The sequence below is a fragment of the Stegostoma tigrinum genome, chromosome 9 (genome assembly GCF_030684315.1).
Source record: "Stegostoma tigrinum isolate sSteTig4 chromosome 9, sSteTig4.hap1, whole genome shotgun sequence".
NCBI classification, from domain to species: domain Eukaryota; kingdom Metazoa; phylum Chordata; class Chondrichthyes; order Orectolobiformes; family Stegostomatidae; genus Stegostoma; species Stegostoma tigrinum.
The window spans coordinates 40,938,847-40,955,227 of NC_081362.1; the positions used below are offsets into that span (position 1 = coordinate 40,938,847).

Genomic DNA, 16,381 nt, shown 5'->3' on the forward strand with positions numbered 1-16,381 from the left:
ATTCAATGGTTCAAAGCTGACTGTATATTAGCTGTAATTATCTTATTTCAGCAGGTGACTATAGTACATTACAGATTTGTGCAACAGTTTAAAATGAACAATTGCGAAATACATATGACATGTTGCTATCATTTGTGTGAGAAAAGTTACCCATCACCCTTTTTGTTCAACTCGCACTTGTACCTGTGCACGTCTAGATTGGTGCTCTGAACTTCTCTACACTACAAGTGTTGCAAATCCACTAAGAAATACCTTAGAAACCAGAGCTACGGAAAGATCCAAATCTTGCATATGCAAAGTTTTTAAAGGAGCTATACAGTTAGGATGTTGTGAAAGCTGTGACCAGCACAGGCCTTTTGCCTCTTTCCATTTGTTTTTTAGCCATGGCAAACAATTTTTCAGTTTCTAAATTTGTTGTAACCCAGGACCTTGGAATGAATTATTGTAATTAGAATCTAATTTTTAAATGCTTTGCTTTCATCATAATTGAGGAGAACAAAAATTAAAATACTAAGGTTATTTAGATTTTATTAATATTAACTATGGTATAACAAAATTAAAAACTAGAGATTAATAAAAGAATTTAGTTGGCCATGATTTAATGGCAAACGTAATTTCAGTTCCCTGTGAACAAGAATCAGCAACCAGTTTGGTAGCTCTGCTTTCAATCTCCAAGTTTTTAATTGTGTTTGAATTGCCACCTGTTCCTTTAAATCTGTTTTGCTGCACATGGCAGAGTGTGCTTGTTTAATCTTTGAATGTTACAAACACTCCTTGGCCATCAGAGGCTCATCCCAACCTTCATTTTTGAGATTATTTCATCCTTGTCATGACTAATTAATGGAATATGATTGCATTATATTTTCCTAGGTGAGTAATGTACCATTTTTCAGGATTTGCATTCAGTAGTCATGTGGTTCACATTGGCAGTTCAGTTATATGTTGATGCTTTCTCAGAATTTTCTTTCTGTGTTACCAGTAAATAGTATGTTTGACAGTAAACACATTAGGAATGTGTTTTATAATGTGTTTCCTTTGGCAGTTTAACACTAAAACGTATACTGTTTGGGCTTAGAAGATAAAGAGACTTTCCCATGATCCCCTCAATTCTATCTTTTGAGCGATACCTTCTTGCTACTCAGTTTAAATTGGTTCTAATCAATCTTTCATTTTTCTGAATTCTCAGTTTGCCTTTCAGTCTTGAATCTAAGCCTATCAATAGTTTCATGGGACTGTTTGATGTAATTGTGTCTTTCTTTGTAATGTTGCAGCAGTGCAATGTTTGCCCTAGATTTAGAATAATGGCTCAGTGCATCACCAAGGTTGAAGGGTTATCTTTTGTGGAAATTGAAATTTACCCTTTTGCTTCTCTTTGAAAACTGAATTGTTTAATTTGCAGTAATTAACTTTCGTAACAATTATTTACGTGATTAGCTTTAATATCTCAATTTAGTGAAACTTGTTATTTCAGGTATGCATAATTGTACTTTTTGACACATTTCTTTCTTATTTTCCCCTGTCCTGTGATACAGTTGAAACACTGTAGTCGGTACATCCATGATTTGTTCCCTTCCCTTATTAAGCACCTGGACCCTGTTCCACTCCGTCACCTCCTTAATCTAGTGTCTGCTCTTCACCCCAGTGTGCATACAGAACAGGTAAGACATCTGCCTGGATGTGCCTAATATTTTTATAGTATGAAAATTTCACGCACTTTTTTTCTGTTTTGCCAACGCTTACTCACATTGTAAAATGTTCACCAGTGAAATGTACAATGTTTGTCCTTTAACTAATAATGCCAAAAATAATATTATCAGGTCATGTCTCCCCCTTGTGAGACCTTTCTGCGCACACGTGGGTAGAATATGTCATGTCGTGAGGTAAGCATCATAGATGTATCTAAGAGGAAGCTAGAAAATCACATGAGGGAGAAAGGAATAGAAGGTTATGTTGATAGATTTAGTTTGAAGGCTATGGAAGGGGTGCTCATGCTGGACATAAGCCTAAACACACAAATAGAAAGCGGGACACAACAGCAGCTGTTCACCGGAGGCTCACTGATGATGTTACCTAGAATGGTGACGAAACGTCTGAAAACGAACCTTCCAGCTCTGTGAGCAAACTCACATCCAGGACATAAAGCTTTCATAAACTGGGCCAAATGACCTGTCTTTCTGCTGCCTAATTATTTTATATATTCGAGTCCTTTTTTCTATATGTAGGTTATTGCCTCTCATTAGAAGAGTATTTGACTCCGTGGGTGTGGGAAGAATGTGCTATGCCATCAACAGTTGATGGAAGAGTGAGCAGGAGATTGTGAAGGAAAGATGACAAAAGGGACGAAAGATCTTACTGATAGAATTATTGAGCTGGTGGAAATGACAAAAAAATTCTGGAAAAGGAGGACAACAGAGAATCTGATCGTAGTCTTGAAGTGTGGATAGAGGTTCAACCAAAAAGGGAAGCAGAACCATGGGGAATAGGATGGATCCAACTGAAAGTCTACTGAAGGACCCTACAATGGGAAAGAAGAACTATTGCGAGAAAGGAAGACATTTAGTGTGGAAGGTTACATCATCAAAGAAAATGTGGTGGTGAAACTGGGGGAAAGAAATGGTATCTTTTCATGGAACTGAATGGAATAGAAATACAGATCTAACATATATCTGTTGTGTTTGGTATTATTTTGTTCTCAGGCTGTGGATTAAAATCCTTTGAATGGCTGTCAGAACAAACATGGAACGGCAGTGATGCATACAGTAGGGATGATCCACAGAGTGCCTCTATAGGTGGGGTTGACAGCTCCAGGGCTAGGCACTAGATGTTTGCAGCAATCTCTCATGATGCTTGTTCCGTTATACTCGAGGGATATGGAAGTAGTTTGTGAATTTTTTGAAATCTCAAATTTTGCATTATGTATTGTTTGTCTACGCTCATTGCTGAAAGAGCAAGTTGTGTTGTGATCCAGATGTGTGAATTAAAATCTCTCTTATCATTTTGCTCTCCTGGCTTTCTACTAATTTATATTTTCTTCAAATGAGCAGGATTTTGAAGTTTATAGCTGTATTGAATGGTTTACTAGTTTTTTTATTCCTTTGCTGTCTCTGTACTGAGAGGACATGAAAGAGCTGCAGTTCATATATAACAAAAAGATTTTCGTGCAGTTCTTGGTTAATGCAACTCTGGAAATGCAAGTAAAGCCACATTTCAAATCATAAAAGTGTGCTTACCGAAGCTTTATTTGGGGAAGGTGTAAAAATATAGTTGAAGCCATCTCACTAAATTTCTACTTGATCCAACAATAATTTAACCAGCGGCTGATAGTATGTATATCCAATTCGGCAATGACAATGAATGAGTATTCCATTCAACCCATGAAAGCAAGCATGGTACCTTAGCCGTAGTTTCCCATTCGCTGCACCATACACATGAGAAACTAATTTTTTTGGTTCTGTTTGCTGCAGACTTTGCCATTGTGGCAGTTCTGCCACAAACCCATTTGTCACTGATGATGCAAACACTGGGCTTGACAGTAAGCTCTGCCCCAACAAGTTGATTTAACTTTGTGGTCTGCCAACAATGCATTGCAGCATATGTAAGGCACCTCCATGTCTTCAGCCTCAAAATCATGGTTTTTGTTTTGCATACACTCTGTATAAGTTGACCCGCTTTACAGCTGTGGAATGCTGTGCTCATATCAGTAGTCACCCACCATTTTTCACCCCACAGTAAATGTTATAACTGGGTCCAAAAGGTGAAATAGATGCTATAGGCTGTCTTGTGAAGAAACACAATAATTTAAGACGTGACCACATGGCACAACACTCAATTACATTGGCTCAGCTTTTAATACTCTATATCTAAGTTGACTCCTGATTTTGAAGGGATTTTCAGGACTTCAGAGGTCGATTTGTACATGTCCATGGTAATAATTTGCAGTTTATTTGAAAAAATTGACAAATAAAGGCTAAATATCATCGTTTAGTGTTATCAATTTATCCTATCTTAACAAATTGTTGCCTCTTCAAAAAAAGTTTGGTATATATTTTTGCAGTTATAAAATGATGTTGAATTCAGCAAATTAAATTTGCATTCATTTTAACTATTTAATTGTATTAATGCCAGCATGATTTGGTTTGCCTAAGTAAACCAAAAAAGTAATTTGAAAGTAATTCGTGGGAAGTATATCAGTTATCCTAATTATCTGGCAATGAATTATTCATTTGTTTTAATCCTCTTTCATCAAATGTTTGCAGTGCCTAGATGATCACATTCTTCCAGTGTTCAATATCAATAAATGCTGCACAAAATTTAAATTAATTTTTTTGTTTAATTGAGAGTTGATGCACAGTTGTAGTTCCTTGGACTGGACTGATTTAGTTATCTTAACGCATTATCTGCTGCTTTCATTGAAGTATTGAGTAAAAGCATTCACTCAATACTATACTTCTGGTCTTGTTCACAGACCCTGTACTTGGCATCAATGCTTATTAAAGCTCTCTGGAATAATGCACTTGCAGCTAAAGCTCAACTGTCCAAACAGAGTTCCTTTGCTTCTCTCCTTAATACAAACCTCCCAATAGGAAATAAAAAAGGTAAGTTCAGTAAGTACCCAGTTACTGGTGGTGTACCGCAAGGGTTGGTGTTGGGTCCACTGCTGTTCGTCATTTTTATAAATGACCTGGATGAGGGCGTAGAAGGATGGGATAGTAAATTTGCAGACGACACTAAGGTCGGTGGAGTTGTGGATAGTGATGAAGGATGCTGTAGGTTGCAGAGAGATCTGTATAAGCTGCAGAGCCGGGCTGAGTGGTGGCAAATGAAGGTTAATGCGGGCAAGTGTGAGGTGATGCACTTTGGTAGGAGTAACCAGAAGGCAAAGTACTGGGCTAATGGTAAGATCCTTAGTAGCGTAGATGAGCAGAGAGAACTCGGTGTCCATGTACACAGATCCTTGAAAGTTGCCACCCAGGTTGACAGAGCTGTTAAGAAGGCATACAGTGTTGTAGCTTTTATTAATAGAGGGATCGACTTCCAGAACCAAGAGGATATGGTGAAGCTGTACAAAACTCTGGTGCGGCTGCACTTGGAGTATTGCGTGCAGTTCTGGTCACTGCATTATAAGAAGGATGTGGAAGCTTTGGAAAGGGTGCAGAGGAAATTTACTAGGATGTTGCCTGGTATGGAGGGAAGGTCTTACGAGGAAAGGCTGAGGGACTTGAGGCTGTTTTCGTTCGAGAGATGAAGGTTGGGAGGTGACTTAATTGAGACATCTAAGATAATCAGAGGGTTAGATAGGGTGGATAGCGAGAGCCTTTTTCCTAGGATGGTGACAGCGAGCACGAGCGGGGATAGCTTTAAATTGAGGGGTGAAAGATATAGGACAGATGTCAGAGGTAGTTTCTTTACTCAGAGGGTAGTAAGGGAATGGAATGCTTTGCCTGCAACGGTAGTTGATTTGCCAACTTTAGGTACACTTAAGTCATCATTGGACAAGCATATGGACATACATGGAATAGTGTAGGTTAGATGGGCTTCAGATCGGCATGGCAGGTTGGCACAACATTGAGGGCCGAAGGGCCTGTACTATGCTGTAATGTTCTGTGTTCTGTGGTTGGAGAATGGAAATATTCTTTTATTTTAAGTGCTTGCATGTATAAAATGTAATTTTCTAAGCCTTATTAATTTTACTAATTAGTACAAAGATGAGATAGTACAAACATTTTAAGAATTAGGAGCAGGAGTAGATTACACAGCTCCTTCAACTGCTGCTTGATTCAGTATGATCATTGCTGATCTTCTGCCTCAACCTCACTTTCCTGCCCCCTTTTTAAAAACAACACAAAAAATCATAACTTTTCCAGCTCCTTTAATTTCAAAGAAGTCATGTTGGGATTACTCTTTCTCTCCCTGGAAATGCTATTGAATCTGCTGAGTTTATCTATCATTTTCTGTTTTTACTTTGTTGTAACACTTATTTGTTCTTTTTCTTTTTAAAATTCCAAACATCCCACCTTGTGAAATAAAATTGTCCTGCATTCCAATATTGACTGTAAAAAGCTTTGTTTTGTATAGAGTGATCATTTGACTACAAATTCAATAGAATCCCTTCAATTTTTTTTGTTACTTGTTATGGTATTTGGGGAACTGACAGAATGGTATAATTCTTGTTGAAAATAATGACCATTCCTTTCTTCAACTTATTTGCCATCTTCTTGCTGTATCTAAAGGGATCACACTGAACCATGAATGACCTCAAAATCTATAGCAAATATGTCAGTTTTATTTTAAGATTGTGACCTAGCTGTCTGCATTTATTAGTTGTGATTTGCCAAAAAAACTTGTTGTTTTGGATTTATTGTCATTCTATGGCACTTCCTTAATTCAAGCATTAGAAAAAATGTAGGGTTATTTTTAAAAAGTGTTTAGTCATTTCTAGTTCATTTGGACTGATAAAAAAGAATTCGCAGTCAGGATAGAACAGTCGTGTGCAATGGGAGACTAATGCTAGTGTTTTGATTAATTGTGGTTACACTGCACTTTTTAATGAAAATATCAATGTGCTGACATTCTTCTGTGTATTTGTTAATTGCTTCTAATTAAACTAAAATTACAAAATAAAATTTGACTTAGGATCACCTGCAGCTAGCCCACAGAGCAGTGATAACAGTGATACTCGTCATAGTGGGGCCAGTGACATTGAAATGGATGAGCAAATGATCAACAGGGCAAAGCGTGCACAGGAGCGATTGTCAGACACAGAGGTAAGAAATTAAGGTGCAGTTAATTCATTGGTAAAGACAAAGTAAATTAATGAGAAAAAATGTTAATTGCAAGGCTTAGCTATTAGACCATAAGACATAGGAGTGGAAGTAAGGCCATTCGGCCCATCAAGTCCACTCCACTATTTAAATCATGGCTGATGGGCATTTCAACTCCACTTCCCTGCACTCTCCCCGTAGCCCTTGATTCCTTGTGAGATCAAGAATTTGTCGATCTCTGCCTTGAAGGCATCTAACGTCCCGGACTCCACTGCACTCGGTGGCTATGAATTCCACAAGCCCACCACACTCTGGCTGAAGAAATGTCGTCTCATTTCAGTTTTAAATTGACCCCCTGTAATTTTAAGGCTGTGCCCACGGGTCCTAGTCTCCCCACCTAACGGAAACAACTTCCCAGCGTCCACCCCTTCTAAGCCATACATTATCTTGTAAGTTTCTGTTAGATCACCCCTCAACCTTCTAAATTCTAATGAGTACAATCCTAGGACCCTTAGCCGTTCATCATATGTTGAACCTACCATTCCAGGGATCATCCGTGTGAATTTCCGCTGGACATTCTCCAGGGCTAGTATGTCCTTCCTGAGGTGTGGGGCCCAAAATTGGACACAGTATTCTAAATGGGGCCTAACTAGAGCTTTATAAAGTCTCAGAAGCACATCGCTGCTTTTATATTCCAACCCTCTTGAGATAAACAACAACATTACATTCGCTTTCTTAATTACGGACTCTACCTGCAAGCTAACCTTTAGAGAATCCTGGACCAACGCTCCCAGATCCCCTTGTACTTCTGCTGTGTGAATTTTCTCACCATTTAGAAAATAGTCCGTGCCTGTATTCTTTTTTCCAAAGTGCAAAACCTCACATTTACTCACATTGAACTTTGTCAGCCATTTCTTGGACCACTCTCCTAAACTCTAAATCTTTCTGCAGCTTCCCCACCTCCTCAGTACTACCTGCCTGTCCGCCTATCTTTGTATCATCGGCAAACTTTGCTAGAATGCCCCCAGTCCCTTCTTCAAGATCATTAATATATAAGGTGAACAGCTGCGGCCCCAACACTGAACCCTGCGGGACACCAGTCGTCACCGGTTGCCATTCCGAAAAAGAGACTTTTACTCCAACTCTCTGCCTTCTGTCAGACAGCCAATCCTCAATCCAAGCCAGTAGCTCACCTCGAACACCATAGGCCCTCACCTTGCTCAGCAGCCTCCCGTGAGGTACTGGATCAAAGGCCTTTTGGAAGTCTAGATAGATAACATCTACTGGGTTTCCCTGGTCTAACATACTTGTTACCTCTTCAAAGAATTCTAACAGGTTTGTCAGGCACGACCTCCCCCGACTAAATCGATGCTGACTTGTTCTAATCTGACCCTGCACTTGCAGTAATTTAGAAATCTCATCCTTGACAATGGATTCTAGAATTTTACCAACTACCAAGGTTAGGCTAATCGGCCTATAATTTTCCATCTTTTGCCTTGATCCTTTCTTAAACAGGGGGGTTACAACAGCAATTTTCCAATCATCTGGGACTTTCCCTGACTCCAGTGACTTTTGAAAGATCACGACCAAAGCCTCCGCTATTTCCTCAGCCACCTCCCTCAGAACTCTAGGATGTAGCCCATCGGGGCCAGGAGGTTTATCAATTTTTAGACCTTTTAGCTTTTGTAGCACTTTCTCTTTTGTAATGCCTACCATACTCAACTCCTCCCCCGACTCTCCGTAATTGTTGGCATACTACTCATGTCTTCCACTGTGAAGACTGACGCAAAGTACTTATTAAGTTCTTCAGCTATTTCCTTATCTCCCATCACTAGCCTTCCAGCATCAGTTTGGAGCGGCCCAATGTCTACTTTTGCCTCTCGTTTGTTTCTTATGTATTGAAAGAAGCTTTTACTATCATTTCTAATATTACTAGCTAGCCTACCTTCATATTTGATCCTCTCCTTCCTTATTGCTCTCTTTGTTATCCTCTGTCTGTTTTTGTAGCCTTCCCAATCTTCTGATTTCCCAGTGCTCTTGGCCACTTTATAGGCTGCCTCCTTTTCTTTGATATATTTCCTGACTTCCTTTGTCAGCCATGGCTGTCTAATCCCACCCCAGATAATCTTTCTTTTCTTTGGGATGAACCTCTGTACTGTGTCCTCAATTACACCCAGAAACTCCTGCCATTGTTGGTCTACTGTCTTCCCCGCTAGGCTCTGCTTCCAGTCGATTTTCGTCAATTCCTCTCTCATGCCCCTGTAATTACCTTTATTTAACTGTAACACCATTACATCCGATTTTCCCTTCTCTCTTTCAGACTGCAGACTGAACTCTACCATATTGTGATTGCTGCCTCCTAAGTGTTCCCTTACTTTAAGGTCTTTTATAAAGTCTGGCTCATTACATAGCACTAAGTCCAGAATAGCCTGCTCCCTTGTGGGCTCCATCACAAGCTGTTCCAAAAAGCCATCCTTCAAACTTTCCATGAATTCCCTTTCTTTGGATCACCGGCAACATTATTCACCCAATCCACCTGCATATTGAAGTCCCCCATGATCACCATGACCTTGCCTTTCTGACATGCTCTATCTATTTCTCGGTGCATCTTGCACCCCTGATCCTGATCATTGTTAGGAGGTCTGTACGTAACTCCCATTGTAGTTTTTTTGCCTTTGTGGTTCCTCAACTTCACCCACACAGACTCCACATCTTCTGACCCTATGCCATTCAGTGTCGTAGATTTAATTTCATTCTTAACTAACAAGGCAACCCCTCCCCCTCTGCCCACCTCCCTGTCTTTTTGATATGTTGTGAATCCTGGATGTTTAACTGCCAGTCCTGAACTCCCTGCAACCATGTCTCTGTGATGCCTACCACATCATAATCATTCAAGAGGACTTGTACTGTTAATTCATCTACTTTGTTGTGAATACTACGAGCATTTAGATAAAGTGCCTTAATGCTAACTTTCTTATCATTATTAGAGAGATTGGAAATCCTAAGATGTCTTAAGCTATCCTTCCTTTTTTCTGTATTCCTAGTGGTATTATGCTTTGCTTGATGTCATGCTGAATAGACAGTTAGATTGCGTTTGGACTCTAAGCTTATTGCTGTGCATTGGATGGCAAACCAAGGTGGCAAGTTTTAACCAGTGATTGTTAATAATCCATAATGTTGCTGCTACAAGTTCATCTGGAGCATTTTTAAAAAATGAAATGAATTAATTATTCAGGAAGAAATGAATTTCTTTTTTTAGGAGTCAATGCAAGGAAGTTCTGATGAGACTGCGAATAGTGGTGAAGATGCCAGTAGTGGGCCTGGCAGCAGCAGTGGACACAGTGAAGGCTCTAGTAATGAAGTTAATTCAAGTCATGCCAGCCAATCAGCTGGAAGTCCAGGAAGTGAGGTCCACTCAGAGGATATGGCAGATAGTGAAGCTCTCAAAGAAGAGGAAGATGAAGAAGAAGAAGAGGGTGAACAAAGTCTTCAGAATGAGAGCAGGAATCCTGAACTGCGAACTTTGAGTGCAGAGTCCCAGCCAGGAATTTGTTTGCCAGAATCACCAGGTGGAATAGAACATGACAGGTGTAACAGTGGATCAGGCAGGGAAATTTCATACAGCACTAATGCAGTATCATCAGGGGAAAATCGAATTCGACTGCTGGATACTTGCACACATCCTGAAGACTCTGAACATGACATGTCAGGGGAAATAAATACTGCACACATATCACAAGGTTCTCAGGACTCGTGTATAACACAAACAGGAGATTTTTTAGGAGAGGCAATTGGGAATGAAATATTTAACTGCAGACGATTTATTGGTCAGCAGCATCAACATCATCATCATCACCATCATCATCATCATCATGATAGGTGAGTTTGCTCTGCTTCGTTTTGTTTAATCTTGGAATAGCTGATATTAATCTAAACAGGATGGTATCCATTTTGATGCAGAAATGATAAAGCGTGGAATGTATATATGTTTCTAGTTGAATGTAATGATTATTTTAGTATTACACAGCTCTGAATTAGAAAGGGGACCTTGGTTCTTGGTTTGAGGATTTGAACTGTATAATTTATGCACTTGATAGTCTGGTTATGTCGAATTCATCAAATTTTAGTAACTTATAAGAACTCTCATTCCTGAATTTTTAATTAATCTATAACTGAATATAGTATTTCAAGTCCCTGTCAACTGCACAGGAACTGCAGTACTCCTTAAAGTACACCACCAGACAACCGAATGTAGTTGGCATTCATCTCCTGAGAGTTTTGTGTTTGTGAATAAACTATGCTCATTCACTCAGGTGTTGCAACTATGAGATCTTTCTAATTGAGTAAAAAATTGAGGTTATCCATATCTTGTCATGCAACAAATAAAGCACTGATCTCTGAACTAAATGTTAAATATTTGTTCATAGTTTGTATACTATGTAAGGAATGCCACAATGTGGCAGAGAAATTTATCTTGCTACTTAAGATAAATTTCTTCAGCTAGATTAATCATTTTGCTTTTGTTTTCTTGGCGTTTTACCCTTTTAGCATGTAAACTATACTGTGTGCTTCATTTCAAATTCTTAAACTTTATGCAGGCAAAATAGTTGACATTATACAAGGAGCAGATGGAAATAGCTTCGTGAACAAGCAGACATTTTTCATTAACACTTGGGTAATAATAAAAATTTTGAGAAGTTAAATCCTGCAGTATGTTAGTTTTAGTAATAAAAATCTACTGTCTGGAGATGCATTAATGTTTTGTGTTTGATGGTGAAGTTTAGTTTGGTTAATGTGCATAAATGATGTAAAATGAAGATGCAGTACAAAACAGTCATTGGAAAACAGCTATGGTTTTGTAAAGTAAATTGGTACACAATCAAAGCTATTAGCCACAAGATGGTAAACATTCTAAGGAACAGGCCTGAGAATTTCAACAATGCGAAAAGGTTGTTGTATTGACAACCTCACGTGGGTAACAAGAAGCAAATAAGATATAACATAGTCCAAAGTGCAGCATGCATTATCAGGCCACATGGTTGTTTAGCAATGGCAGTTCCATCTACTGCATGAGGGAGAAAGTGCAGATGAATTTTACGAGTTTTATAAATAGGTTGAAAATTGTGCAGGTGAGCATCTGTTTGTGAAATGTCGTCTGAGGGCCTGGGATGGGGGTGAGGGGGGAGGTATAGGGGCAGGTATAGCACTTGCTTTGGTGGCAGGGAAAGGTGTTGGGGGTGGTGGGGCTGGAAGGGAGTGTGGAGCGGACAAGGGAGTCATAGAGAGAGTGGCCCCTCCGGAAAGCCAATAAGGGTGGGGAGGGAAAATGTCTTTGGGAGTGGGGTCAGATTACAGATGGCGGAAATGTTGGGGGATGATGCATTGGATTTGGAGGTTGGTGGGGTGGTACGTGAGAACGAGGGGTGTTCTGTTTTGGTTGTTATTGCAGATAGGGGGTGTGAGGGATGAGTTGCAGGGAATGTGGGAGGCATGGTCGAGGGCATTTTCGATCACTGTGGATGGGAAGTTGCGGTTCTTGGAAAAGGTAGACATCTGGGATTTAAATTTATTTATCTATTTTAAATCCCCATTTCCAATTCCTTCACCTCCGCCACATCTGCTCCCAAGATGAGGCATTTCATTCCTGAACATCCCAGATGTCCTCTCGAGATGAGGCATCCCAGCTCTTTTCCCTGCACCTGAAGCAAGTGCTACACCTGCCCCATACCTCCTCCCTCACCTCCATCTCAGGCCCTAAGAAGACATTTCACATCAAACAGATGTTCACTTGCACAGCTGTCAATGTGATATACTGTATCCGCTGTTCCCGTTGTGGCCTCCTCTACATTGGGGGAACCACGCGGAGGCTTGGAGACTGCTTTGCGGAACACTGACGCTCGGTTCGCAACAAGCAGCTATACCTCCCAGTTGCGAACCATTTCAACTCTTCTTCCCCCCCCCCCCCCCGCCCCGCCCCACTCCATGGACGACATGTCCGTCCTGGGCCTCCTGCATTGCCACAATGATGCCACCTGAAAACTGCAGGAAACCTGCAACCCAAGGGTATCAATGTCGACTTCACAAGCTTCAAAATCTCTCGTCCCCCGACCACATCCCAAAACCAGCCCAGCTAGTCCCTGTCTCCCTAACCATTCCTCCCCCATCTCCTACCAACTGCCCTCATCCCGCCTCCTTGACCTGTCCGTCCTCCCTAGACTGACCTATCCCCTCCCTAACGCGACACCTACATTCACCTTCACTGGCTCTAACCCCGCCCCTTTGACCTGTCTGCCCCCTCTCGCCCTATCTTCTCCTTCATCCATCTTCTATCCACCTCTCCCGTCTCCCTACTTATTTCAGGATCCCCTTCCCCTCCCCCATTTCTGAAGAAGGGTCTCGACCCGAAACGTCAAACTTTCCTGCTCGTCTGATGCTGCTTGGCCTGTTGTGTTCATCCAGCTTCACACCGTGTTACGTGTTATCACACATTCTCCAGCATCGGCAGTTCCTGAAAAGTATGGAACTTGTTTTTTGAATGTCACAGTCTCGTGCCCCAGGTCACTTGTTTTGAGTATCGGTTTGATTTCTAGTTCTGAGAGTGTTTTTAATGACTATTAAATTCTCTTTCACACATTTCAAATGACCCTTGGATTGTATATGAATATTAGTTGATGTATTCCGTGCAAGTATTTTTGTTTAGGAAAGAAAATGTTTCTTGTGAAGTTCTATAATCATGAAATATTTGTTTTACAGGCACTTGGGTGATGATATGATGAGTGCAGATGATGTCAGCTGTAGTAGTTCTCAGGTCAGTGCAAAATCTGAAAAGAACATGGCAGACTTTGACGGGGAAGAGTCAGGTTGCGAAGAAGAACTGGTACAGATCAATTCTCATGCAGATCTTACATCTCATCTTCAACAACATCTCCCTAATCTTGCATCTATCTACCATGAACATCTTAGCCAAGGTAGGGAAATATGAATTAATTTGCAGAATGAATGGTAAAATAGAAAAGTTGTTGCATATTTTCTGTTATTATTACTTGAGATTTGTGAATGCATTGAATAATAATCTAACAACATTTAAAATTTGAACTTTATTTGGTAAAAATCGCTTAAACGAATTCCCCTGAGCTTTATCAGAAAGGTTGAGTAGTGAAGTTTATTGTATGTTGCAATACAGCAAAGCTGATTTTTGCCTCCAAACTGATATTATACTCGCAACGCTTTGCAGTAATAATGGTTCTATTATTGTAACGGGCGGCAGCAAAACTTGTGTTTACCCTAGGCCCTTGAGCCTGCTCCACCATTGACTGATGGTGACTGATTTTCGACTTCAGTATCACTTCCTGTGCTAGCCCTGTATCTGCTATCTAATATCTGAAATCTATTGATCTGTGATTTTTATATTTGTGTCTTGTATATAGATAATGACTGAGTATTCAGAGCTTTCCAGAGTAGGGAATTCCAAAGATTTATCACCCTCTAAATGAAGAAATTCCTCCTAATCTTAGTTCTTAATGGCTTATTACTTTGTATGAGACTGTATCTCCTGGTTCTAGATCTCTCTCCTGCCTTCTACAACTTCACAGCCATATCCTTCCTGCTCTGTACCCTATTAAGCGCTTGAAGAATTTTGTGTGTTTCAGTTAGACCGCCTTTCATTACTCGTCTTTGCAGAGAATATACGCACAAACTTCTTAATTTCTCAGAGTCGTGGAGTTGTATAGCATGGAAACGGACCCTTCAATCCAACCCGTCCATGCTGACCAGATATCCTAAACTAATCTCATCTCATTTGCCAGTGTTTGGCCCATATTCCGCTCAACCCTCCCTATTCATGTACCCATCCAGATGCCTTTTAAATATCGCAATTATAATAGCTTCCACCACTTCTAGAAGCTCTGTGAAAAGTTGCCAGTTAGGTCCCCTTTATATCTTTCCCCTCTTACCTTAAGCCTGTTTGCTGTAGTTTTGGACTTCCCTACCCTGGGAAAAAGATCTTGGCTATTCATCCTATCCATGCCCCTCATAATTTTATAAATCTCTGTAAGGTCATTCCCCAACCTCAGACAATCCAGGGAAGACAGCCCTAACCTCTCCCTATAGCTCAAACCCTACAACTCCGGCAACATCCACATAAATCTTTTCTGCACTCTCTCAAGTTTAACAACATCTTTCTGACAGCAGGAAGATCAGAACTGAACGCACTATTCCAAAAATGGCCTAATCTATGACCCGTACAGCCACGACATGACAACCCAATTGCTATACTTAATGCACAGACCAATAAAGGCAAGTGTACCAAATGTTGCCTTCTCTAACATGTCTACCTGCAACTCCACCTTCAAGGAGCTGTGACACTTCAAGGTCTCTATGTTAAGCAGCACTGTCTAGGACCCTACAATTAAGTATATAAGTCTTGCCTTGATTTGTTTTGCCAAAATGCAACACTTCATATTTTATCTAAATTAAACTCCATCTGCCAATCCTTGGCCAATCTGATTCAAAGTCCCGTTTTACTCTGAGATAACCCTCTTCACTGTCCACTACACCACCAGTTTTGGTTCATGTAGAAACTTGCTAGCCATTTCTCCTATGTTAATGTCCAAATCATTTATATAAAATGATAAAAAGCAGATGACCCCGCACTGATGCTAGCGGCCATAGGCCTCCTGTCTGTCTGAAAAACAACCCTGAACCACCACCCTCTCTCTGTCTCCTACCTCTTCAGGACAATCTTGCCATCTCACACATCCATCTAGTAGAACTTTGATGCACTCCCTCTATGGAAAGTGTATCATTCCTGAGGTAAAACAACTTAAATATGCCCGATCCGGTCTCACCAAGGCTTTTTACAATTGCGTTAAGACATTTTTACTCTTGTAAGCAAGTCATCTTATGACTAAAGCTAAAATGCTGTTTGCCTTGCTAATTGCTTACTGCACCTGGATGTTGCTTTTAGTGACTAATAACTCTGCACATCCAGGCCCCCTTGGTCACCAATGCTTGCGAATCTCTTACTTTTTAAGAAATATACTGCATTTCTGATGTATGCTCCAAAGTGAATAGCTTCACCTTTTTCTATATGTTGTTTTGCTCACTCACTCTATTTAAATCCCCTTGAAGCTTCTTTGCTTCCTCCTCACAACTCTCGTTTGCAACTAGTTTTCAGTCATCAGTAAATTTGATAATATTATCCTGGATCTTCCACACCCAAGTCATCGTACGTTTTGAACAGCTGGGGCCTAAATGTTGATCCTAAATGTTATGGTGCACAACTTGTCAAGCTATTTATAGACAATAGGTGCTGGAGTAGGCCATTCTGCCCTTCGAGCCAGCACCACCATTCATTATGATCATGGCTGATCATCCACAATCAGTATCCTGTTCCTGCCTTATCCCCATAACCCTTGATTCCACTATCTTTAAGAGCTCTGTCTATCTCTTTCTTGAAAGCATCCAGAGAGTTGGCCTCCACTGCCTTCTGGGGCAGAGCATTCCATATATCCACCACTCTCTGGGTGAAGAAGTTTTTCCTCAACTCTGTTCTAAATGGCCTACCCCTTATTTTTAAACCATGTCTTCTGGTCCTGGACTCACCCATCAGCGGAAACATG

General features: G+C 40.4%; 1 protein-coding gene across 1 annotated transcript in view; it reads left to right on the top strand.

Moving 5' to 3' along the window:
- The window catches only part of usp34 (ubiquitin specific peptidase 34), a 329,850-nt gene that overhangs the window by 91,993 nt on the left and 221,476 nt on the right, over nucleotides 1-16,381 (top strand). The window contains exons 11-15 of the mRNA XM_059648851.1: nucleotides 1,533-1,658; nucleotides 4,466-4,595; nucleotides 6,634-6,764; nucleotides 10,021-10,640; nucleotides 13,515-13,729. Coding sequence (XP_059504834.1) covers nucleotides 1,533-1,658; nucleotides 4,466-4,595; nucleotides 6,634-6,764; nucleotides 10,021-10,640; nucleotides 13,515-13,729 — 1,222 coding nt within the window. The remainder of the gene's footprint in view (nucleotides 1-1,532; nucleotides 1,659-4,465; nucleotides 4,596-6,633; nucleotides 6,765-10,020; nucleotides 10,641-13,514; nucleotides 13,730-16,381) is intronic.